We start from the raw sequence: 26,413 nt of genomic DNA on the forward strand, positions 1-26,413 counted from the left end.
TATGAATATTATGGGGCCTGCTTTCCAAAATGCATTTTATAGGAATGCAGTTGCTTGGAGTGTTAATATGTCTTCTAAAACACATTCAGGGGTCAGAGTTCATTTGGGAGGCATTGGGCTAAGAACAGTCCATTTTATTTTTCTACTGCAGGACTTCTCAGGACCTTTACTCTCCTAACCTGTGTGAGACTCTCCACACTGCATTTCCTTAATGACGAGACACCATCGGTTCTAATAGGCACCATTTATTCAATAACCACTTTCCTAGGAAATAAACATTCTGTGTTTGATAGATGTCAACTATAAGACACGTGCTGATTTCCAAAGCATTAATGTGTGGAAATCAAAGAAATGTGTTCTCAGACAGGTCTTTCCCAAGGCTTTGGAAAGAAATCATCTTATGCGAATGAGTACTCCTCAGAAAAGGCTTTGGGAACCACAGGATGGAGGCGAGAACTGCCTCTGAGCTTGGGTAGCCATGGAGACATCAGGGGAGGCAACATTGAAGTGGGTCTCAAAACCTGGGCAGGAGGGATGGAGGGGAAAGGGGCAGGCAGGACGGGGAGGGTGCTGGGGCAATAAAAAGCCGCCTCCTCCAGGCATGATGGGGCCCGCAGGGACGAGGAGGATGTTCTCAGGACGTGCCCCACCGCCAGCCGGCCACGCCTCCTGATAGTACAGGACAAGCGGCCGTGGGCCCCGCCCTGGGGACCTCAGTGAAACCAGCAGCTTCAGCCCTGGCAGGCAGGGCTGTGGCAGGGAAATGCAGGTGCTGAGAGCCCAGAGAGGGGCCCTCCTGGCTGAAGAGTGGTCAAGAAGGCTTTGGGGAGGAAGTAGCTTTTAAGGCGAGGCCTGAAGGGTAGGGAGGTGAACAATGTTAGTAACAGTAGCCTAGACGCTGGGGTAGAGAAAAGGGCACTGAACAGTGTCAGGTCAGGCAGTGCCTTGACGACCCTGGGAGGACACATGGATCTCACCTTGCAGGCAGTGGAGACATGGCGTGGGGTTAAAGCCCAAGGGCTCTGCAGACAGGCCACACTGAGTGCAAATCCTGCTACAAGCTTCCCAACTGTGTGACCTCGGGCAAGGTGCTTTCCAGCTCTGAGCCTCAGCTTTGTGATCTGTAAAATGGGGAGAGTGACTGTACCTGTGGCAGAGTTGTTGTGGATTATATAGGAAAGTGTATGCCAAGTGCCTGGTATAGAGCAAGCTATCGCTATTAAACGGCATTGGCCCTGGTCCGAGAGTTTGAGTCTGGCTCCATCACATGTTAGCTGGGGGCCTGCTCACCTCACTGCACCTCCCTTTTCCACCTGTTCAAAGCAGAAGATGATATCTGTTCAACCTCCCAATCTGGGATTTTTAAAAACTAACTTTTCGGTTACACTCAGTACTAAGAGACAAAAAAAGCTGTCAGTCAACGCAGGCATTATCCTGACTCTTTCTTTCTAAATTCCTCCTCTTTCCTGGATCTACAAACCTTCCTCCCATTTACATCAATTGTACCCTCCTTAGTTGCGGGGAAGCACTTGCAAATCCCATCCTTCTCATCACACAACATGATGGGGAGACAGATGCTGCCCTGGGGTCCTTACCCGCAGTGCCTGCGCATCCCTGTCAGCAACACGCGGTCCCGCCCGCGCTCCACCACTATGAGCTGGTCTATGGTGTGACCACAGGGCAGAGGGCCGCTGCCCTCCAACACAACCTCAGACCCCAGGCCACCTCCCAGCTTCAGCCCCTCAAATTCGTCTCCAGGCTCCACACTGCTCTGAGGACTCCATCAACTGATTATTTCATAGGCTGAGCACCTCGTGAGCAAGAGGAGAACAGCATGAGCTGTTTTTTCTTGAAAAGTCAATGAATTGTTTAAAATGCTGCTAGGCTTAGGCGAGTAAGCTGATGGCGCTGCCTCACTTGGGGCTTTTATTTGGGGTCTCCAGTCCTGGGACCCCCCTGCTGTCGCTCTCTGTAGAGAATCATGGCACAGACTTGGGCACGTGGCCTTCCCTCCTTTCTGGCCTTGGACCTCACAAATGTGGAAGGCCTGGGGTTCTCCAAGGTCTAGCAGGGTCCTCTCTGTGTCAGGGTCCTCCTGGCTACAGGGGAGGTCCTGGCCTTGGAAGGAGGAAGAAGCCTGAGAAAGAAAGAGAGTGAACCCTCTGTTTTCACCCAGCTGGGCCAACAGGAAGAAGAAAGAGATGATGTGTGGGGCTATGGAGCAGGCTTCTCTGCATCTGTGGCCAGCTCGCTGGCTCCGGTCCTCACTGAACACCTTCCAGGCCATGCTGCCTGGGACACGTCACTTCTCTCTTTGTGTCTGAGTCACTTTTTAAACTCAGTACGTGCAATTATTACTCCCTGCCATTTATTGCCAAAATCCTCACAATAACCCTTACGAATTGCTATGTCTATTTTTGAGATGGGAAAACTCAGGCATGGAGAGGTGAAGTGACTTGGCCACATTTATAAGACCAGTAATGGGTGGAGTGGAGATCTGAGCCTGGGTGTGCAAACTCCAGAGCCTGTGAGCTCAGACATGATGCACACAAGCTCTCCCACTTACTCCTCCCTGCTTCATCCCAAGGGCCGGTCCCTTTGAGCTCCAGAGAGCCCTTTCAATGTCTAGACCCACATATCTGTGATTTCCCACGAACATACCCCAAATCTCTCTTCCACCAACTCATTAGTCATGGTATCCCAAACTCCCCTAGGTTACGCCCATGTATTTTAGAAGTCTTCAGTGAAGCTGTAAGTCTGTTATCTCGAGGAAAGCGTTAGTAACCATGAATACACTCATTTATCTGATCAGTTAGCTGGTATTTTAAAAGCACAAGGAACTGAGGAAATAGCAGAGGAGGCAAATAAGTTTTGAGGAAGTGAAAGAGGGTGTCCCTGGCTGAGAAGTTAAGCCCAAGGGAAACGAGGATGGAGGGCGCTTGAACCCCGAGGCTCCAACCGGAAGTAGGACCGACCTCAGTGTTGCCAATGGCTTGGGGTTTCCATGAGGATCACTCGGATTCATGGTTGAGCAGGGGCTTTGTACACAGTTGTGGGAGGGGTTGCCGGAGCCAGGCTGACACGGGAGCTCGTCTGTGGTCCCACCTGCTGCCCAGCCCAGGTGCAGCTGGTGCAGCTGGTTAGAATTGCTTGTCCAGGAGACACGTTATTCAGTCTCTCGTAGACAACGGAGATTGCAGGGGCCTGAGTCAATTGTTATCTGCCACAAGGTTGACCCTCACACTCATTGCGGATGCTAATGTTGCCCAAAGGAGAGCATGCCCAGCCTGTGCTTCGCTCCAGCTCCTTGGCTAATGAACTGGGAAACAAGTGGATCCTAGGGAAGCCAGAATTATACTTTTATATATTTATACTTTTTTGGCTCCATTTCTGGGAGCCTATTCCAATGAAACAATAAAAATTACAGCAATAACTACGAGCATAAAGATGTTCTGTGCAGCCTTATTTATCCCCAAGAGAGCTGGAAGTAATCTTGATGTCCAACAATTGAGAGATAGTTGAGTACACTGTAGTCTATCTACCTTCTAACCACTATGCAGGCAATATAAACAATGTCACGAAGACTTTGTATGAATAAGGGAAAATGATTATAATATAATAATAAATTAAAAAATAGAAGAGCACAAAACTTTATGCAATCATGGTAGATTGAAAAAATGGCCACAGTATTTTGTAGATCCTTCATCAAGAGATGACCTTTCCTTACCCCTTGAATCTGGGCTGGCCTCTGATCAGCTTGGACTGATGGAATATGGTGTCAGTGACATGGTACAAGTGCCACACCTGGGCCTTGAGAGGATTTGCAGCTTCCGCTTCTCCTACGGCTCTTGGAACCAGCACCATGAGAACAGACTCACCTAGTCTGCTGAGAAATATATCGTACAGTCACCCCTGTGACCCCAGCTGATGGTCAGCCAAGCATAGGACATGCATGAGTCTTCCAGGGCCAACTGACTTCAGGAAATGAGTGAGCTCAGCTGAGATCAGCCAAGTCCAGATCAGACAGAAAGACCACCTGGCAGAATCACGAGCCATTGTTGTTTCTAGATTTGGGGGTGGTTTGTTACACAGCAATGGATAACTTGTATACCAGTCTATGATGGTAATTACGTACAGAAAAACCATTTATAATGGGAAAAAAAAAAAACCCTGGAAGAAAAGATTCCAAAATGCAAATAGTGGGTATATTAAATAGTGGAATTACAGAAGAATTTTTAAAAAATTATTTCAAATTTTTAAGATTATGCTTAAGCTATTTACAGTGAAAAATACACACACCTTTTAAAACCTGAAAGCAGGAGCTGAATTTTCCTCTGTGGAGGGTTCTAATTCCAACCTCCCTGGCATGTTTGTATTTAGAGCTGGGACCCCATCATCAGTCTGCCTACACCAGATATAGGAGGAGACTTGAGCTGTGTCCTCCACTGTAGGGCCAGGACAGTGGGCTCCAGAGGGCAGTCCCCAGGCCCACGCGGCCTCTCCCTCAGGGGCTCTGCAGTGGGAGCTTGGGAATGGTCCTCTGGTGTTTTCAGCAGCATACGCAGCTGCCCTCTCTGCATCCCTGTGGCACTCAGGGTCCATACAGTGCAGGCAGGCCCACACCCTGGGAAGCCTTTACTTGTTTCACTGAGCTGGCCGAGGAGGATGAGCCTGGCATTGGAGTGTGGAGGCCAGGACCCAAACTACCGCTCCGTTCTTCCTGGCTGCTGCATTCATTTCTTGGTGCCTACTATGCTTCCGGGCCTGCACTGGGCCTGGACATTCAGAGATGAACCAGCCACCGTCTCTGCCCTAAGACAGGACTTAGTCTTATGGGTGAGACCTACGTGCTCAAAAGCCAAAGTTAGGGTAACCACACAACTTACTGTTTAAACTGGGGCATTTGGGGAGTGAAAGGGTGACGGGAGTAAACAGGGGCTGTCCGGGGCTAACAGGGACCTGGGGTCACATTCCCCAGACTCCAGTCTCCCCACACGGAGTTGCAGTCAAGAAGTGCAGTCCAGCAAACAAAAGGAACTTAACCAAATTCAAAAGAAAATCGCTGCTTTCCTTTCAACGCATGAAAGTGGATAACATTCATAATTCACAGTTATGCTTCTCTGCTTTTCCTCTGCTCCTGAATTTCTCCTAACCAAAGCTGCTCCCAAACCCCTCACACGTCTAGCCGGAGAACATTTTCTAGGACAACAGGCCACGTGGATTTTCTCTCTTTCCACCACCTCCTCCCTTGTCAGCTCTTGGCTCTCTGTTACCTCTCTGCCTCCTGCCTCTGCAAAGGCAGCCCCCCCACCCTCCAGAGGGACGTGGGGAGGGGGAGGAGGAAAGAGTCAAGGACAAAGGACTGTCTCTTTAGGAGTGGGGAAGGAACAGGGAGGCCCAGGTAGATAAATCTTGTTAATCTTATTCCTGGCACACACACAGACAAATGACATATAGGGTGCTAAGATCAATGGCAGAACAGGCCCACAAGAATCCAGCTAACCCTTAATAAATATTTAATGAATGCTCTGTGACTTTAGTCAAATTGCTTCACTCTTCCGAGCCTCAAATTCCTCTTCTGAAAAATAGGTAAATGAAAGAATGAATTTATATGAGTGAGTGAGTGAGGAATAAATGAATGAATGATACATCCATGTATCCAATGATACAGCAGTCATGGTCTGCTGACCAACAAAGTTTGATGCTTCCACGCTCACCCACCCAACACAATGTGATATTCAGGTGGAGAACCATCTCCTCATCCAGGACTACATTTCCCAGGATCCCTTGCAGCTGGGTGGGACCATGTGACTAGTCCTTAATAATGGAATGTGAGGATAGTTGTGCATGTTACTTCCAGGCCAAGGTGGTTAAGTTCGATCGTCTATATTCTCTCTCCGCAACCACTCCTTCCCCACATCTACCACCTGGATGACTCTGGGGTGAGCTCAAGGCCACAAGAGAGTAGAGCCACAAGAGGCAAGCAGCCTGATTTCCCTAGCAACCGCCTAATGGAGAGCCGTCCAACCAGAAGCATACATCCTGGACTTCCCACGCGTGAGAAATGCACTGTTACTGGGGAAAGCCATTAAAATCTTGAGGTTGTTGCAGCAGTTAATCCATCCTGGCTAATTCACCTCCTTCTCAGTGTTGTTACTTAGATTAAATAAGGTGAGCGTGGTGGCTTGAGTGGTGGCCCTCCAAAAGATATGTCCATGTCCAAACCCCTGGGACCTGTGAACGTGGCCTTATTAGGAAAAAGGGTCTTTGCAGACGTAATTAAGTTAAGGATCTCAAGATCCTCCTGGATTACCTGGGTGGACCTAAATCCAATGATAACTGTCTTTATGAGACAGAAGAGTGGAAGACACAGGCAAAAGAGGAGAAGGCCATGTGAAGACAGAGCAGAAAGGGGCGGGATGCAGCCAAGCCGAGGAATGCCTGGGGCCACCAGACGCTGGAGGAGGCCAGGGAGGACCCTCTTCTAGAGACTTCATAGGAAACGTGGCCTGCTGACTCCTTGATTTCAGACTTCTGGCCTCTAGAACTGTGAGAGGATGAATTTCTGCTGCTTTAAGCTGCACAGATTGAGGTAGTTTGTTACGGCAGCCACAGGAAGCTCATGCAGTGCGGTCTGTAGGGGGCCTGCTCCGTGCCTGGCTTGAAGAAAACACTCCGTCAATGTGAGTTAAAAAAACCCACCCTTGACCGCCTCTATGGTTTTCTCCTTGGGGACAGGGTCTTCTGGGAGATGGTGTCTCCTGAGAGCAGGACAGTCCAAATCGATCTTGTTGGCTCCCAGAGAAGGTTCTAGTGAAGCTCATGATGGTATTTGCACTGGGAATAAACATAGATCTTGAGCTTGTGGGAGCAATGTTCTTCTTTATGGAAGACAGACATACATTTTCATTAATTTGTAACAACGGGGATTAAAAAGCCTCTCTCTGCAGCAGAGCTTTGTAAACGTGTGCAGGAAGCGGTTGCTGGGACGCCCTCCCTGCGGGCAGCCCAGGAACCAGCCTCAGGTGCAAGGGGCGGCTTCCCCCTGGAGTCCTGGCTCCGAGGGAGTCACTGGCTGAGGCTTGGCCAGGAGCTTCCAGAAGGCCGTTCTGAGTCCCTCCCCAGGCTGAGGAGAAGGTGTCAGGTAAGCCCTCCCAGGACCTGATTCAGAGAGGCCATGACACAGCAAACAGAAGTCACCCCGGGGCAGCAGAGTGGCAAAGGAGTGGGAACACTGCAGCCTCAAAGCCCCTGTCACGCAGGGAGGTGGAAGCAGGTGGGCCAGGGAAGCTCATTCAGCCCTTGGACCCCGTCCTGATCACTCCAGGGCATCACAGAGCAGCCGATGCAGATTGGGGCCCTGCATCTTGCCAGAGAAAAAGGAGAATCAAAAAGTCCGGAGCAGGGACTTCTCATTCGCTCCTGATCACACACAGGAGACATGCAATGGACATGCGCTGAATGGCCGGCAAAGGAAGGGATGGATGTAAACCAAGTGCTCGCTATGTGCAGGCACTGGGCGACTTGCTTTCATTGGTTTTCTTCCTTTAAATCTTTAAAAAAGGAAATTTGGGACAAATAAGATGTTTTGCTTCCAATAAGCATATGCAGAACTGTTCAATCCTTGCTGGTAATATAAGCAAATTAAAACTGGGACTAAAGATTTTTCACCTAGCCATAGTCAACTATTTCTAAATTTAATAGAGTTAAGTATTGGTGAAGATGTGTGGAATCAACCATCTTATGCACTGGCTGTGTACACATATTTACCGATTGGTATAAATGTTCTGGAAAAAAGTGTACAATAAGAATCAAAATCTTAAAAACTTAGAAACCCTATGCTCTAGAGTTTTTGCTGGAAGGTCTGGTCTTTATTCTAGGGGAATAGTCAGAAATGGGGTAAAATTGTCTGTGAAGAGTACTGAATGCAGCACTGTTTATGTCACCTGAGTTTCCTCAGCTGGAGGCTACAAAAGAGCGACATTTATTTTGTTATATGAACGTTTGGGCTCAGAGGCCCCCGCTGTGCAGCTTTCAGATCCCACAGATACTTCTGGGGATTTGCAGGGAGCCCCCGTACGCTCAAGCACTCTTCGCTGTGACCTACTTGTTGGTTCTCCTTCCCAAAAACCACCTGAGGGAGATGGACTCACGTCTTCCTGTGTGCCCCTCTAGACCTGCTGCCCGCTCTTCTCCAGACTGTTCTCGGGCCTGGAGGCTGACCACACGGACTACAGCAACAGCGTCCCTCCACCAGGTGGATTCAGCCATTGGGGGTCAGGAGATCAGAAGAGGGTCCCCGGACAGTGAGGTCAGCTCTCCTTTCCCCAGCTCCTCGGCTGAAGGTCTCCGGCTGGAGGCACCCCCTCTCAAGGAGACTCTCTTTCTCATGGGGGACACAGCTCCCTTTCCTCTCCCACAGCCCAACATTGCTAGCTCCCGGGGTACTACTCCATTCCCTGTTCTTTCCTACTCCCGGTCCACGGCTTTGTCAATAGTTTCTAAAACTTCCTCGATTTTCCCAATTTGAGTGTGCCCTCTGAAGTGGTGTGCTGGAGAATCAGCTCTCCAAAAAGCAAAAGCCCTGATTTGCAGTGTTTGTAGGTTTCCGTGGTATAAATACTCCCATTGTGGCCGATTTCCAGCTCCCAGTGGTTTAACGATGGGCTGGCCAAGGCTCTCACAGAGCTGGTGGGAGCAGCTCCAGCTCACCGCGGCCCTGCCTTTCCTGCAGGACCTTCACTGGTGCGGCAGAGTCGGGCCACTGCCTCTGCTGCAGCTGCCCTAAAGGCAGATGCGGATTCCCCTTCTTGGGGACCACTGCGTGGCTGTGAGCCCTCCCTTCTCATCGTCCCAGAGTCTGAGTCCCTCAGACTACGGTGTGAAAAGAGCTCCATGAGCTGACATCTACATCTCCCCAGTGCCATCCCCCTCACCCCCTCAAGGCTCAAATCAGGCCCGGGCACGGCCAGGAAACTGACACCTGCTGCCATCTTCCACTTCTACAGCTCTCTCAGCTCTATCCCCAGGTTCTGGCCATCACTTGTGCCCTTGTAGATCCGACCTCCCCCGTGCCTGTCAGTTCGTGGAAAATAACATGCGGGGCGAGTGACGGCGAGGATGGGAACGAAACAGGTCTGCTGACAGGCAGAGGGCGACCCTGAGTTCCATCAAACACAAGCAAACAAGCGGGCAGCGTTCCCAAATCTCCAACAACGGGGCTTCAATTAAAGATGTTATGGTTTAGTCACACCGTGGAATACTGTACAACCTTTCTAAAAAATGTTTTATGGTATGAGAAAACGGTTAACAATATTCCGTTATATTAAAAAGCAGGAGATTTTTTTTCTAGTCAAATGCTACAACATCCATGAACCTTGAGGACGTTATGCTAAGTGAAATAAGTCAGTGATAAAAGGACAATTACTGTGTGGTTCCATCTATATGAGGTATCTGAAAGAGCCAGACTCACAGAAACAGAAGGTAGAATGGTGGTTTCCAGGGGCTGGGGGAGGGGAAACGGGGAGATGTCATTTAATGGGTATAAAGTCTCAGTTTTGCAAGATGAAAAAGTTCTAGAGATCTGTTGCACAACGATGTGACTGGAGTTCACTCTACTGAACTGTACACTTAAAAATGGTTAAGGTGGCAGAAATCATTCTAAAAAGCAAGTTTTTTTTAAAATAGCAAACAGCAAAACCCTAATATTCTCTGTTGATTCCTTTGGTGCTAGAGATGCGACAGTGAAGAGGAACAGCTCTCGCCCCGGATCTCAGGGAGCTGTTCTCCAGCGGGGGGGACCTGTTGAGGGAGAGCGCACAGGAGTAAGTGTAAAATTACAGAGAGAGGAAGTGCTCTGAGCGTGTGGCATCAGAGCCCTGCCCTGGCCCAGGAGGCGAGGAGAGTGGCTGAGGGAACAGGAAGTGAGGCAGGGCCCCCAGGACCGAGTCCTGTGGAAGGGGAAGAGCTCACTAGCCCTGGGGACAGACGAGGCATGCCCTCTGGAAGGAGAGAACTGGAGCATCCTTTTCGGAGTGTCTGCAAGCACACGTGCCCCTCCCCTTACCAGCAATTCCCTCCAAGTGGTGAGGTTATCGTTGTGCCCTGTATTCCTCCAGCACGTCCCTGTCGTCCAACTTTTCCACGGTGAACTGGATGATTTTGCAGTAAGGAAAAGGCATGAAAACCCCAACTTAGTGCACAGATGGACAGCAGCACTCTTTATTTATTTATGCTCCTCATTGTTTCAAAGACGATTTCAAGCCACTTAGAGTTATGTTAACAATATAGCAGGCTAAAATACCTTGGCACTAAGTAAAAAAAAAATGAAGAAAAGAGCCGGAAAAAGTCGCCAGGTATCTCTTCACTTACAGCGAGCAACCTCGCTCTGTTCATCGTCAGGTCTCATCTTGCTGTTTAACTCAAATATTGGCATTTAATTGTCCTGTTTTTATACTTTGTCTTCTTAATTCTGTTCAAAAATCTTTCATTGTCATTTCCTCTGCCCTTTATTATTCTCTCTCCCTTAAAATATATCTTTTTGTTTCTTCCCTTGTGCCTTTTTGCAGTTTTACAAATCCATCCTGCCTTCCTCAAAGGGGAGGGGCCACGTCTGATCCACCTCAGCACAGCGACATAGTCAGAGCCACCGCACAGTAGGTCCTCAAATGTCTGTGAACGAATGGCTTAGCCAGGACCGAGGGTGACTCACACCAGCTTCCAACCACACACAGGAGGTGACACACCCTCAGCACGGCTCAGGATATGGTTGCCAATTTGATTTATGGGACTTATTATCCAAAGCGGTGGCAGAGGATAGATATTGATTCAAAAGAGTTTAAATAAATAAGTGGATGCACAATCCAGAAAACACTATAGACCGAGGAAAGGGGGTTTGTAAGGCAGCTGAAGCAGACGTCATAAAGAAATGTTGGTCCTCTTGAAAATTGCCTAGGGCAGTCATGGAGGGACAGGATGGGCTATGGAGTCAGCAAGCACGGGTTCACATCCAGGCTCCATCACTTCACATGCCAGGGGAGTGACCTTGGGCAAATGACAGACACAAGAAGATCTCTCATGAGGATTGTGGAGAGGAATGTATGTGCGTATGTGCATGCATACGTGTGAGTATAGACACAGGCGTATGTGCATTCATATATGTGTGTGTGCACACGTAAATGCGTATGTCTGTGCATATGCATGCATGCATGTGTGCATGCATACATGTATATATGCACTGTGTGCACATATGCATGCATATGCGGGTGTACCTGTGTATGCATATGTGTGCGTATATGCATGCATATGCGGGTGTAGCTGTGTATGCATATGTGTGCGTATATGCATGCATATGCGGGTGTACCTGTGTATGCATATGTGTGCGTATATGCATGCATGTGCGGGTGTACCTGTGTGTGCATATGTGTGCGTATATGCGTGCATATGCGGGTGTACCTGTGTGTGCATATGTGTGCGTATATGCATGCATGTGCGGGTGTACCTGTGTGTGCATATGTGTGCGTATATGCATGCATATGCGGGTGTAGCTGTGTGTGCATATGTGTGCGTATATGCGTGCATATGCGGGTGTACCTGTGTGTGCATATGTGTGCGTATATGCATGCATGTGCGGGTGTACCTGTGTATGCATATGTGTGCGTATATGCGTGCATGTGCGGGTGTACCTGTGTATGCATATGTGTGCGTATATGCATGCATGTGCGGGTGTAGCTGTGTGTGCATATGTGTGCGTATATGCATGCATGTGCGGGTGTAGCTGTGTATGCACTGTGTGCATATGTGTGCGTATATGCATGCATATGCGGGTGTAGCTGTGTGTGCATATGTGTGCGTATATGCATGCATATGCGGGTGTACCTGTGTGTGCATATGTGTGCGTATGTGCATGCATATGCGGGTGTAGCTGTGTGTGCATATGTGTGCGTATATGCATGCATATGCGGGTGTACCTGTGTGTGCATATGTGTGCGTATATGCGTGCATATGCGGGTGTACCTGTGTACGCATATGTGTGCGTATATGCATGCATGTGCGGGTGTAGCTGTGTATGCACTGTGTGCATATGTGTGCGTATATGCATGCATATGCGGGTGTAGCTGTGTGTGCATATGTGTGCGTATATGCATGCATATGCGGGTGTACCTGTGTGTGCATATGTGTGCATATGTGCATCTGTGTTTGCATGTATATGCATGTGTGTATGTGTATGTATCTGCACATGCATATGGCTCATGTCCTGGCACACAGTAGATGCTTGATAAAGGAAAATGCCCTTCTCTATCGCTGCCCTTCTAGTCCATTGGTACAGCAGTGAGCAACCTGATGGAAAAGTATATAAAGCATTTCTAAAGCTTCCCACACAACGCTTCATATGGTAATCTCAGGCTTTTTAATTCCCACTGATTCGATACTGCCACTATCACCAGCAACAAGTACAGTTTCCATTTTAAATCACTTACAACGTGTCCCAGTTTCTATGGCCGCATAGCAAATTCCCCCAGAAGATAGTGGCATAAAACAGCCATATAATTTGCTCATGGATTTTGCAGATGGGGAATTTGGAGAGAGCACATAGTGGGTGCCTGGTGTCTGCTGCGTGATGTCTCAGGCCTCAGCTAGGGGCCTAAAGACCAGGGGCTGGAATCATCTGCAGGTGCCTTTGCTCACACGTCTGGTGGGAGACGCTGGTTGTGGGCTGAGAACTGAGCTGGGCTGTCAGCTGGAACACCCACATTTGGCCTCTTGGCTTCTTCACAGTATGGTGACTGGCTCCAAGGACAGTGTCCTCAGAGAGGGTGCCCCGTGAAAGCTGTATCACTGATTATCACCTAGCCTTGGAGATCCCCCAGTGTCACTTCCACCACATTCTATCATCAAGGCAGTAACAAAGCTTTGCCCAGGTTGAAGGGGAGAGGACATAGACGCCTGTTCCCAACGGAGGAGTGTTGGTGTCACATAGAAAGAAGAGCACGTGGGATGGGAGGCAGGTTGGTGTGGCCATCTTTGGAAAATACACCCCGCCACACTATGCGTCAGGCAGCTGATGTGATCTCTTCTTCCTCACAAAACACCGAGGGTCTGGGTATAATCATCTCCATTCTAGAGATGGACAAACTGAGGCTCCGGGAGGCAAAGTGACTTGCCTTGGGCAATTTATTTAACCTCTCTGAAACTCGGTTACTCCCTCTGCAAGATGGGTAGAAAAATCTCTCCTGGAGCGGGTGACCGTGAGTCTGCGGGGCCTCTTCCTTGTGGGGTCGTTGGAAGTCTGAAGGAGGGAGGTGTTTTGTGATCACTAACACCTTGTGCTAAAGCAAAGCCCCAGTCTTTATCGTCAGAGCATCATTATTCCCTGGTCCTCCACCTACAACCACCTGTCACACACAACCCCACCGCCAGCCGGGTTTTTATTCATGTACCTTCCAGAAAAGGGCTCGTCAAAGAGCTTGGTGGGGCTCACTTGGTGCAGCAGGAGAGCTCGCAGGCCCCTTCCCTGCTGTTCCCATCTTCCAAGAGGAAGAGTACCTCGGGAAGAATGCTAGTGTTTGTTTATAAATTCCAAACGCGTGACTCTCAATAACTCATTTAGTCGATTATGAGCAAGTAGCCCCTTGGTCATACTTAATGGCCGGCTGTTGCACCGCGCATCTCGCCCCCAGGGGTGCAGGTGGAAGGACTGGCATTTTTGCGTTAGCTCCTGGGCCCCAGCAGGACTCTCCTGGCTCCTGAATGGACCAAGGACCATCTTGGAAAATCACTCCTCTGGGGATTCATTCAAGCCCTGTGTCCCCCATTGTCAACCTGCCTGTGTGCCCAAGGCTGTGACGATGCCCATTAAACAGACGATTTACTCCACTGTTGGTATGATTTGATTAGCAAAGAAGGGGGAAGGGGACTGAGTGCAGGGGAGAGTGTCAAGAGGCCTGGACAGCTGGCTGGCTGCCTCAATGCAGCGGGAGTGAGGGGGGGTGCTGGCACTCCAGCAGGCACGGCCCGGCTGCCCCCACCTCCCTGGGGATGGGGGCCCTCGGGGTGACTCCAGATCCTCGGATGGCGGGAGACTGTATAACGGAGGGGAGGTTTTATGTCTCAGAGCAGCACCGGGCTCAGCAGAGACAATGGGGCTGCGCAACCTGGAAGGGCCAGCTTTGGATCCTGCTCCAGTCTGTGGAGCAGGGCAGCTGCGGACCAGTTACTTAAGGCCTCCGAGCCTCAGTTTCAGTTTCTGCATCTGCCCATCGGGTAAAGAGAGCGGTAGAGACAGGCTAACTGCCAGCATCATGCCTGATGCCCAGGAGAGGCCCAATAGATAGGGTTTGTTGTTGTTGCTGACTTTCAATCCTTACAACAACCACTTTGCGGACGAGGAAACAGAGGGAGGTCTAGAAACATGTTTTTACTTGCAAATGCTGATGTTCACTCGCCTTATTAATGGGAACAAATCTCTGCTCATGAGCCCAAACCATACTTCGACAGTCTCTGGCTGGCTGGAAGCAGCCGTGGAGCTCTCACTGCTCCCACCTTCTACTTGGTTGGTCTTAAAAGGTGGGTTCTCTTCCCCTGCCCCAAATCTCCACCATCTCTAACCCTCATCACTACCCGGAACAAAGTAAATTTGAAAAATCCCAATAGCACAGATGAGAAAACCAAAGCTCAGAGAGGTGCTGTGACCTACCCAGAGTCACAGAGCATGGAAGTAAGGGCAGGAGAGGTTAGCCGCTCCAGTGGGGATGTGCCAGACTTCAGAGGCTGACAACCCCAAACTCTCAAGCTTCAACTCCTCCTCCCTCCCCCACATCAACAAAAGAAAAAGCATTTCACATTCCTGGCATCTCTGCCAGCCCAGAGAGACTGAGTGAAGAAGAAACGTTTCTAAATATTCCGGGATGGTCTTTCCCAGCTTCTCAGTTTTACTGTCGGTTGCTGTTTGAAACCTGTTTCCCATGAGACTCTGGAAGATGCAGGTGCAGGGGCCCGGGCAGCAGCTGCCATCCTCTGTCCTCCGGGTTGGGTACCTGCTCCCCCGAGTTTTGTCCCCGGCTGTGTGCTCAGACTTGACCATGTTTGGGCATGGAGACTCGTCCCGGATGGAGACCAAAGGCCGCTTCCCTGGAGACTGGAGACGGGCCGGAGCCCAAGCTTCCTGCTGGAGCTCAGGCGGCCTCTTTTGGGGTGGGGACTGGGGGCCAGGCAAAAGGAAAGTGTCTGCCTGTGGAAGACTCGGGGGCACCCACTGGGGAGACCGTGAGTACTGAGCGGAGAGCACTGGCAAGTGGTTTCTCCAAAGACGGGCTGGAGGGGAGATCTTTGCGTGGGAGGCCATAGCGGGAACTCCCTTCCTCTAGAGGCTGCGTGTCAGGATTCTGGGCTCCAGGGGGGCAGATGTCAGTGTCGCTTGGAACTGGAGATCCTGGTGTCTGGGCCTGTGGTCTGGTGGCCAGCTGGGAGGGGGCCTCTGTGGCTGGGTCGTTCTAGGAACTCCGTGCTCTGGCCCTCAGGTCCCAGCTTCCAGAGCAGCCAGAGGGCAGCAGCCTGGACATCAGGACCAGTCCTGGCACTTGTCACCTGGCGGGGGCGGGGGAGGGGGTGGAATGGGACAAAAACAGGCTCAACAAGACCACTGGAAACTTCTGCTCCAAACTTTGAGGGATCCCTCTGTTAATAGTAATAGCTAATATTTATTGAGGGTTTGTGCTGGGCCAGGCACTGCCGTAAACACATCATATCTAGTACATCACTTGATCTGTCTCAGAACTCTCTGCAGCAGGTACTATTATTCCCGTCTTACAGTCACGTGCTTGTTAAGTGACAAAGCCAGGATTTGATCCCATGTCTGATGACCTCAGAATTCTGCTCCACACACCCTCAAATCCTTAAACACTGTACTCTATGCCCTGCCCTTCTAAGCAAAAGGACGTCAACCCAAATATCAGGTCACACGGGACCCTCCAAAATCCTGCCTTCCTTCACCTTTCTTCGTCTTTTCTGAATCCACCACAGACCTCAAGTGACTTTTCTAAATGGGCAGATATGTCCCAAAAGTCCAGAGATATTTAGCAACTCTCAAAACTGGGAAGTCCTTCTTGGAGTCTAACTGAAATCTCTCCTGCTGTAGCTGCAGCTCATCTCTTCCTGTGTAGGCCCTGGGGGGATACCAGCAGTTCCTACCCTTCCTCCTGTGTGAAGGCTCTCACTGTGGATGTTGAATCCCAACTTCTTGCCCAAATCTTTTGTTTAAATAGGACCCCTGGCGTGATCTTAGGGGGATTTCTTATGACTCTACAACCCACTCACTTGGTGTAGACAACAACCTCACCAGAGCATTGCAGATGAGTGAGATCTGCCTGAGCTGCAGGTTACAGACTTCTCTGTGACCAGGGAGCATCTCTTCTCCTTCCCTCCTGAGTTCCCAGACCTGGTGACAGCGGGGCCCTGCCTGTTCCAGTCTCGGGAGTGCCAGGGCTGGGAGCAGAGAAGGCAGTGCCCCTGGGACGTGGGGCTGATTAGCCCGGGAGGTAGGAGATGCGCGATGCCCTGAGTATGCCTGACTCTCCCGGGAGGAGCTGGTTTTGTTGTGGGTACTCAGCCTGCATCCTCCAATCCAGCGGGATTCCCTGTTGGCCCCAAGTGACTTGTGTTCCTTGTCCCTGGGGTGAGGCCAGCTGCCAGTGACCCTTGGACAGCCCTGGGGAGGCAGGCCACTGGGGTTTTTTGCCCATCTCCAGGTGGTCATGCTCCTTTGCCTGCGAATCTGTGGGTGAGCTTGGTCAGGGGCACCAGGTAAACCACGATGTGGGCTGCCCTGTTCCCACGGGTGAGAAGACAGAGGGAATAGGATGGAAAGGAACTGAACAGAAGGGCCTTCTCCGCCAAGGGAAGATGTTGCTCCCTTGTGGTGTTGCAATGTCTCAGTCAGAAGGTAGAGGAACCCCACTTCTCAGTGCCCCAAATGGGGGAGGAGAAGTTTCATCGAGTGTTGAGCCTGTCAGTCATCTTGGAGGGAGTGACAGGATTGTGTCCTGGTGCCTGACCCTGGACGGGGTGGACAGGGTGGGGCAAGGATCTCTATTGGCCACTTGAAACTGTTCAAAAGTCAGGAGAGAAGCCTGAGAAGAACATAGGCACCTTTTTTGGAAACCCCTTGGGACTAACGGCTCTCTCCTGGACATTCACTAGTTTATAAAGATAACGTGTGTGTTACTTTGGGGACCTGGCTGGGAAAATAAAGCCCTCCCTGATAGCTGGCTAAAATTTCTTTAAAACAGGGTATCCTAGAGAAGGAGCCTCCTGGCCCTAGTGTCTTTGGTAGACATGGACTATGGTGACATTAAGCAAACCGATAGAAACAACCACAGAGAAATTTACTAGAAGGCAATGGGGCAACTCACAGAAGGGAGGGGAGACCCACACAAGGGACGGAGGCCCCGCAGCCCTGTGGCTCCGGGCGGCACACAGGGCTCAAGAGTCACGCTCATAGAGGGCGTCTGGGGCGCCAAGCAGGGGCCGCGGGGCTCTGCTTGCGCTGGGTGAGGCAGATCCCCGGGGATAAACTGAGGGGCTGCTGTTGGAAGAAGCAGGAGAGAGGAACTTGCCAGCTACTTCCCCCCATGCTGCTTTGATCTGGGGCGGCCGGGGTGGCCCAAGCCCCCACATCAGAGAGCAATTGCTGAGGCCACTTGATGCCTCTGCCCTCAATTGAGAGGGAGACGGCCCTTACAGGACCCCAACTGTGGAGACCTCCTGCCACCCCAGTGCCTGTGGCTGCCTTCTGGGGGCCCCGCTGCCCCTCTCTGCAAGCTGCCCCCGGCCCAGCCAGCCCTGCCGTGGGACTGTTCCGGCAGAACTGTGAAATGCTCCAAGTTTTTCTGAGACAAGTGTCCCGGGAGAAGGTGCAGGACGTCCCACCTCTGCGGCTTGCTGTCTTAGTTTATCTCGTGGCATTAATGCCCTATTGCTGCGGGAACAACTCACCACAAACTTGGGGGCCCTGAACAACAGAAATCGGCTCCCACACAGTTCTGGAAGCCAGAAGTCCAGAATCAGCGAGGCATTGGCAGGGCTGAAATGAGTGCCAGCCTGTGGACGATAATCCATTGATTCTTGCCTCCTCTGGCTTCTGGTGGCTGCCTGCACTCCCTGGCTTGTGGCCGCATCACTCCAGTCTCTGCCTCCCTGGTCATGTCACCTTCTCTTCCATGTCTAGTCCCCGTTTGCCTCTCTCTTATAAGGACTCTTATGACTACATTTAGGGTCTATGTGGATAATCCAGCATCGTCTCCCCATCTCAAGATCCTTAACTTAAAGTCTTTGCCACATAGAGCAACTTTCACAGATTCCAGCGCTGAGAACATGGACCTGTTGGGGGCCATTGTTGAGCCTATCATACTCTGCACGATCTTGGGCAAGTCACTTCATCTCTCTGAGCCACAGGGCCTTCACCTATGAGTGGGGAAGGTAATGCTCACCTCCTGGAGCTGGTGGGAGGCTTCCGTGGGGTCAAAGACACCCTCTGAGGCTCAAAGCTCCAGATAAAAACAGGTGATGTTAGTATTTGAGCACCCTGCCCTCTCCTCTGCCCTCCCTTCCGTGAATTACCTGTCACCTGTGCCGATCTCACATGTTTGTCTCTGTGGCCCTAGAAATGACTGTTGTCCCCAGCGGACATGGGGAAGAAGCTGGTGATGGCCCAGAAGCGGGGAGAGACTCGAGCCCTCTGCCTGGGGGTGGCCATGGTGGTGTGCGCCGTCATCACCTACTACATCCTGGGCACCACCGTGCTGCCCCTCTACCAGAAAAGGTACTGGGCCCTCCCAGCCTGCCCCCATCCTCTAGCCTCTCTCTAAAGGGTCTGGTCTGTGGGAAACCTCAGCTCTCTTCCTACCCCGCCCCTTGACCCTCACACCAGGAAGGAAGGTCTGGACAGTCCTCATTCTGAGGGTCAAGGGTTCGCGTGCAGCGAGGGTCAGCTGGACCGGGCCCTGCTGGTCTGGGATTCTGGGACTCGGGGCAACAGACATGGGAGGCCCTTATCACAAGAAACAGCAAAGGATCAGAGCAAGTGCTCCCTCCAGTGCGAGCCTGATCCCAGGAGGAATCAGAGTCACGGGGTTTTGTAGCTCATCTGCACAGTCTGACTCCCCTCTGAAAGCTCCTGGTCAGGTGGGCTTCTAGCCCCCTGTCGAATATCTCAAGTGACGGAGAGCTCACTGCCTCGCTGCACACACCATTTCACTTTTGGGCTTTTCTAATGAGTAGGGAGTGTCTGCATTGAGCCAAAATCTGCTCCCCTGGAGCTCTGCTCTGGAATCTCAGAGAATGTTCCATGCCCTTGCTCCCTGACATGTCAACCACTTGAGCTTTTAAAAGAAAAGCTGTGAAATTCCTGATCTCTGTTCTGTTTGGAACAAGCACACTCAGTTCCCTCAGCCTGTTCTTAGGATGAGTCTCAGACCCTCGCCTCTGGGCACGTTCCATCTGCTGACGGCCGCCTCCATGTGGCAATGTGTCTCCCACCTGACAAATGGGGGATGGGTTACAATTGTTGGCTTCTGTGTTGAGGAGCCTGTTAGCCAATCCTGGGCCTGCTCCCTTCTTACTTTTCACAAGTCTGGAGCGATTCCAGGCTGGAATCTTACCCGAGTGAGGTACCGCTCAGAAGGGCCATGTCCCTCCAACACATTATCTCCAGCTTAGCGCCATCCCCACCATTTTCCCCACCCTGGCACAGATCAAGCCCCTCATCCATCTATTCTTTTTAGGGAAAAAGGCACAGATTCTGAAGCCACTTAGACCTGGCTTTAGGTCCTGCATGACCTCGGAAAAGCCACTTGACTTTTCTGAGCTTCTCTTCCACCCTCTGCAAGATGAAGATGATATGGATAAGGGGTCTCAGGCCTGGCTGCTCATCAGAATCACTGTGGGGAGCTTTTTAAAACAGACCAGGGCCTGGGCCTGACTCACCTTAGAAATTCTGACTCACTTGTTCTGGAGTGTGGCTTGGACACGGGAATCTTTTTAAAAGCTCCCCATTGTCTTGGGTGAGCAGCGTGTGAACGATTTACATAAATGATGTTCAAGAGGCCAACAAGCCTTGATATTCTGATTCTATGATTCCTCCCCAGGCCCAGGGACGCTGGGGTTGCACTCCTTTAGAGCTGGATGCTTATGGCAAGATAAGGGTACCAGCCCTGGGTCTCTCAAAGGGGTTCAAACTGGGTGCTCTGTGCCACAGCTTCTGAGACGTGTATGTGTGTGCGTGGTCTTCCCAGTGTGTGGACCCAGGAATCCACGTGCTACCTGATTGAGACCAACGTCAGGGACCAGGAGGAGCTGGAGGGAAAGAAGGTGCCCCAGTACCCATGCCTGTGGGTCAATGTGTCAGCCGTGGGCCGGTGGGCTGTGCTGTACCACACAGAGGACACTCGGGACCAGAACCAGCAGGTACTGACTGGGGGCATGGGCACGCATCTCCTTAGCCCTGGCAGGTGTGTGGGACTGCAACTAACTGGCTCCCTATCCTCACTCTGGAGAGCAGAGGCTGAGAAAGGCGAGCCCACTTGACCAGGGTCCATAGCTGGCATGGGGTCCAGCCAGACTTAGCTCTTCCATGTTGGAGTCAGACAGACCTGGGTTTGAATCCCTGTTCTGCCACTAACAGCTATGTGGCCTGGGGCAGGCCATGCAGCCCGTCTAAGCCTCAGTTTCCCCCTTTGGTGAAGTGCTATTGTGAAGTCAGAGACTGTATACCATGTGCCAATCTTGATGTCGGGTGGATAATGGGCGCTCAGAAAGCAGCAGTTGTTAGTGTCATTACTTCTTTCCATAAAGTGAGTCAGATGAGAGGCCAGACCCAGAGCTGACCCCACAGAGGGGAACCCTGTGACCTTCAAGAACCCAGGCACCCAGGCTGGAGCAACCTCTGGAGGCCAACGCTGGAGGATTTTCCCATCACTGCCTCCCAGCAGCCCCTCTCCAAGCCCACCATGGTTGCTCCTCCTATAGGAAATGCTACTTGGCCCGTATTCATTCACTCATCCACTCATTCATTTGATAGTCATTGAACACTTCCTGTGTCAGGCTTTGGACTCAAGAGGAGAGAGCTCATACATGAAAAGTACCTGGTAGGGAGGATTGGTGCCCTAGAGAGGAACAGGGAAAGTTGTGGGGTTAAAGGAAGAAGTGACATTTTCCAGCCAACAGTGAGGTGAGGGTATCAGAAAGGCATTTGGGTCAGGCTTTAAAAATCAGGCAGGTACTGGGGACACAGAAACACGGAGGGGGCATCCGTATCGAGGGCAGGGGGCATAGAATAAGGCACAGCAGAGGGAAGGGCAGGGTAGTGACGTGGATTCGGAGACCTGCTGCAGAAACTGAGAGGTGACGGAGCGTGGTGGGGAAAGGCTGCAGAAGGGCACCGAGGTCTGTTCCCAGAAGACCTCCACACTCCCAAAGGGTGCGATTAAAATGCTTTTTTATGGTTGTCTTTTGGCTTTTTGTTTTTTGAGAGAAGCAAAACTTTAATGAAGAATGCTACAAGTTACGAATAATAGTTTCTATATTTTAAAAAAAGATTATGGAAAACACTTCACTGAAATTCTTTTGCTAAAAACACAGTCTTTAGGGATGTCTGGGAGAGACAGCAACGTAAGAGTAAGAAAGGAGAAGGGATGTTGAATTCCAGTGCAAGACACTAACAGCACACGGCACACCTAGGGAGCAGGGGAAGCAAGCCCACAGACAATGGAGTGAGGCATCTCGATTCAATCAGGATTTTTCTTTTACACTTTAAAAGTCCAGCATTAGGAAGGGAATTGGAGGAAGGGCTAAGCTTATCTACAATCACCATTTTACCAAAAAACATGTGGCTTCAACCACATGAGACGCGGAGGTTAATCCTGCCGATTCAACAAACATGGAGAGCAGAGGCCGGGGCTGTCAGTCTCTGATTCCACAGGTCTGGTCTTGTCAGAAGGCTCGTGGTGGACAAGTTCCTTTGCATCTGCATCGGAAGGCGGGAGCTCTCCCTGGAACAAGTTCATTCTAAACAACGCTCAGCGCTCTCGGTGCTGGTTTTAACAGGGAGCGGAGTCATAACAGGCTCCTAACCGACTCCACCATTTCCTAGGAGAGGGTTCAACTGATTACCGGGGATTTAAATTCGAGCAAGCCATAAAGAAGGGAAACACTAATGATATTCTGACGCTGTGCAAGCTCCGCGCCTGTTGTCTCTGCCAAGAACTACTGAGCTAGGGAGTTAAAATGTGATCGGGAAGCTGGAGCTCCTTGACTCTGGCTGTGCATTAGAACCCCCGGAGACTTCACACAAGCAGGGTCCTATGCCGGACCACCCAAGGCAGGATCTTGGGGCTCTCCAGGAGACTCCAAGGCTTGGAATTACTGCAGCGGGCGGCTGGGAGTCTTCAAAGGGTTCGGGGTCCCGGGGGATCAAGCAGTGCAGAGGCATGTGGGGTTCAGTCACTGGGCGGAGAGGCGGGGCCACTGCAAACCCCCGGGAGGGAGATGGGGCCTGCAGCAGAGATGGGTGCTGACAATCAGTAGTGGGTGGCCGAGCAGAAAGAAAGGCACAGGGTGGGCTCACTGACAGTGCAGGGGGGTCCTGGAGAAGTGGGTCTGGACGTGCAACGTGGCTCAGAGCTGTTCTGTCACCACTAACATGACTCTACCCCACCAAGTGGAGACAGAGCCTCCAAGCTCCCTGCAGTGACCACTGGTGTGAGGGGGATCGGAGCAGGCTGGCGGGCAGGCTGCCGCCCTGATCCTGAGGGTGCCAGCTTGGAGGAGCAAGAGGCCAGATCTTGCCCTGAAATGAGCTGTCCACAGCTTGTGAGATGTGCCTCTGCTGGGCCCTAGGAGGACAGTGCTGGCTGGTAACTGCCAGCTGTGCTATCTTCTCTCCCATCGCACCCTGGCATTGCCAGGAGCAGTGCTAAGGGCAGGCTGCGCTCTAGTGGGACAATGGAAGTGTCCTTTGTGTTTTTACCATGCACTGCACCTCCTACCTGCATTCAGCTCTGGGGTGCAGGGGAGCCCGTGCTCTGGCCAGCTGGGTGTCCTCTGGATTCACATGTGAAAGGCCAGGCAAGGCTCTCTCCCCACCACTACTCACAGGCAGGGGGCCTCCAGTCTGCTCTCAGGTTCTCCCATAAGCCTTAGTCTGAGGGGGTTCTACGCCCCTTCCCATGGTCTGTGCTGGGGATGGTGATGCCACGGGGTTTTGGGGTGAGGTTCGGTCATTTCAGACCTTTCAGACACTCGGGGGTAGCTGGATCCAGGGCAGGGGAGAATGGTGCAAACAGTCCCCAGCCTTCTGGGGTTGGCCCTGCAGAGTGAACTCTGGCAAAAGATACAGTGGGGCCCAGGATGGGCACAAGCCCCCACCTGAGAGCTGGTCCATGGGCCCCTCCTTAAGGACGGAAAGATGGAGCCGTTGTTGCAATTTTATAGCTAAGTCATAATATTATTATTATTAATAATAACAGCATCTCTCATTTATTGAGCACTTACTATGTTCTGGTTTCTGTGCTAAGTACTTCACACACACCATCTCTTCTAACCCCCGTGATGATTCAACTAGGCAGCACCATCACAAATCCATTCTCCAAGGCTCAGACAGTCTGTGGTGTGCCAACGTCACACAACTTGGAACTGGTGGTTGAACCCAGGCCTATCTGGCTCCATAGCCACCCACACCTTTGCTTAGTGGGTTAGTTTACCCAAGGTCATAGTCAGAGGCATGGGAGAGACTTGGGTGAGGCCCTCAGCTCAGGATTCTGAATCCACCTGCTCCTGGGACCCTGTAGTGTCCAACAACTCTGAATGCCAGGTTCTTTAGGAGCCAGCTTCTCCCCAGCCTCAGCTGCTCCCCGGCTGGCTGGGGCCCTACTTCTGCATGCAGATCGCCCACTTCTCACGCTGTCAGAACTCTGATGCAACCATCCTTTGCTCTGCTGTACTGAACCCTGACAGGGCAGGCAGCTTTGGGGGCAGGGCCTCATTCAAATCCACGGAGTAGCTGAGGCCTGGGGAGAAGCTGGCTCAACACGTTTATACATTTTAACCTTGGACATGATGCCCTAGGCTAGTGGTCTCAAACTTTCGTGCGTGAAGGAATCGCCTGATTGCTGGGCCCCACCCTCAGTGATTCAGAGTGAATAGGAAGCTGTGCTTATGGTCAGCCCTCCAGGTAGTTTCTGCAGATGCTGTAGGGGGACTGCACTTGCAGAATATCTCCCAGGGGTTCACATAAACAACATTCAGACCTCCCGGCACAGAACAGAGATAAACCAGGGTCTCCACCTTGTGCCTTCTCTGCGGCTCTTTCCAGCTGGACCTCATCTGACCAGGCCAGAAAGTTCCTAATAACAATGATCAGTGTCAGAATTAAATGTTTCCCGTGTTCTGCCTGCACAAAGCTCTTTTAAATGCATTCTCTCTTTCCTTTGAACCCCAGTGTCAAATACCAGCTTGCCAACATCTTTTGTATGCCTCACACAGGGTTAGATCTCAAAGGGTTTTCAATTAGAACTTTTGCCAATATTTTTAAATTGCGAGTTCACATTAAAATGTGGTTTTCTGGCTTCTCTTGAAATGTCAGAGGTCTGGCTGCACCAGGTCCTCTGGATCGCACGGCGTCCACTGTTGAGAAGGAGCGATGACTGCTAGTCTGGAAGCGTCTGGCTCCCTCCGTTCCCCCAGGCCCCACTGCTCCCTCACAATTCTCCCTGGCACCAAGACAAGGGTCAGTTGGCACCGATCATTTATTCCCTCGCCCGCTTCGCTCTGGATGTTACCTGCAGGAGCCCTGTGGGTAACTGAGCAGTGATCTCTACCCTGAATCCTAACACAGAGCCTGGGTCACTCAGCCTGGGTCACTCATGGATCTCCTTAGACAGTTGAGTTTGAAGTCCTTCTTTAACAAATATCCTTTCAAAATCATATTGCCGTTAACCTATTTAAGTGATGACGATATCAAGGCTCAGAAAGGGCTGGCAATTTGCCTAAGGTTTTACAGCCAATGGGAGCAGAGTCAGGACACCAGTTGTGGCCCCTGCCTCCAGGTGTGCAGCGTGGACCCTGAGCAGCTCGAGGGCCACCATCCTACAAAAGATGCTGGGAAGGCGCCCTCTAGAACCGTGCAGTGCACAGCCTGCCAAGCTTTAGACAGACTCCTGACTCCCACCCAGGGGCCTGACTCTACAGCAGGCCCTAGGAAACAGGGATTTCCAACCCCATGGGTGCTCTTGCCTCTCCCCCACAGTGCTCCTACATCCCAGGCAGCCTGGACAACTACCAGACGGCCCGGGCCGACGTGGAGAAGGTCAGAGCCAAGTTCCACGAGCACCAGGTTTTCTACTGCTTCTCGACGACTCGGGAGAATGAGAGCAGCGTCCTGTACCGGCGCCTCTACGGGCCGCAGACCCTCCTCTTCTCCCTCTTCTGGCCGACGTTCCTGTTGACGGGGGGCCTCCTCATCATCGCCATGGTGAAGGTCAACCAGTCTCTCTCCATCCTGGCAGCGCAGAAGTAGACCTGTCGACGCCATTTACCTTTCCTGGGCCATCTTTTAAAATAACCGCTTAGAGTTAAGCCCACAAAAAGCTACTTGACCTTCGCCCAACCACCTTATAAGTAATAGGTGCTTGCTACCCTGCTCTCTATCTCCTGCTCCCTTGTGACCTGGGATGGAGGACTGCCCCAGGGACAGAGGACTGCCCTTCTTCTGGCTAATCACCCCTCTCTCCATCCCGTTTCTGGGATCTGTAAGTAATAAATCTTGTGAGTCTGCTTCCTTTGTGTGGGTGTATTGAAACTACAATTCAATCAAAACGACCCCACGGGTTTCACTTCCCCATAGCGGGAGCTCGCATGCGGTGGGAGCCACCACCACCCCTATACCTCCCTCAGCATGTTCTTAATTCAGTCATCAGCTCGGCTTCTCAACACACTAGCGTATCCAGAGGCAGGGTCTCTGTTCTTCCCACACCACACCCTGTGGACATGCAAAGCTCTCCCAGGTTCCATCAGATCCCCACTGGGGCCAAGAGGAGAGCCTGAACTTTCCCAGTCTCCCCTGGCACCCAGTTCCCTCTTCCACAGATGGGTTAGTTTATGGAGTATCTTCCTATCCACAGGGGCTTTCTTGGGTCTTCGTTACGTCAATTCAGACACAGAGCCCATCTTCTCTCTAGACTCCCCGACTCATGTAAGGCACACGTTCATCAGCTGGCTTCCTTGAAGTCTTCAGGAGACAGAGAAGGGACGGATGCAGATGCAGAGCAAACAGCTCCCAAATGAATGTGGACAGAGGTGGTGATGCGTCCCCAGGCTTGCACCTGTGCCCTCAGTTGCAGAGTCAAGGGTGATTTAGAGAGAC

At 51.4% G+C, this 26,413-nt stretch overlaps 2 protein-coding genes across 3 annotated transcripts in view; one reads left to right on the top strand and one right to left on the bottom strand.

The window, feature by feature from the left end:
- KCNIP1 (potassium voltage-gated channel interacting protein 1) overlaps positions 1–26,413 on the bottom strand; it is a 344,635-nt gene that overhangs the window by 300,498 nt on the left and 17,724 nt on the right. The window lies entirely within an intron of this gene.
- KCNMB1 (potassium calcium-activated channel subfamily M regulatory beta subunit 1) lies at positions 15,094–25,825 on the top strand. 2 transcript variants are annotated; one of them, XM_014850877.3, is made up of 4 exons: positions 15,094–15,264; positions 18,660–18,817; positions 20,289–20,460; positions 25,298–25,825. In XM_014850877.3, the coding sequence occupies exons 2-4, from the start codon at positions 18,684–18,686 to the stop codon at positions 25,565–25,567; spliced, it is 576 nt and encodes a 191-aa protein (XP_014706363.2). In that variant the 5' UTR covers positions 15,094–15,264; positions 18,660–18,683; the 3' UTR covers positions 25,568–25,825. The 2 variants fall into 2 exon arrangements, with proteins under 2 accessions (XP_014706363.2, XP_070373204.1); XM_070517103.1 differs by having other exon boundaries at positions 15,111–15,288.

This window comes from Equus asinus, chromosome 9 (genome assembly GCF_041296235.1).
Source record: "Equus asinus isolate D_3611 breed Donkey chromosome 9, EquAss-T2T_v2, whole genome shotgun sequence".
Taxonomy (NCBI): domain Eukaryota; kingdom Metazoa; phylum Chordata; class Mammalia; order Perissodactyla; family Equidae; genus Equus; species Equus asinus.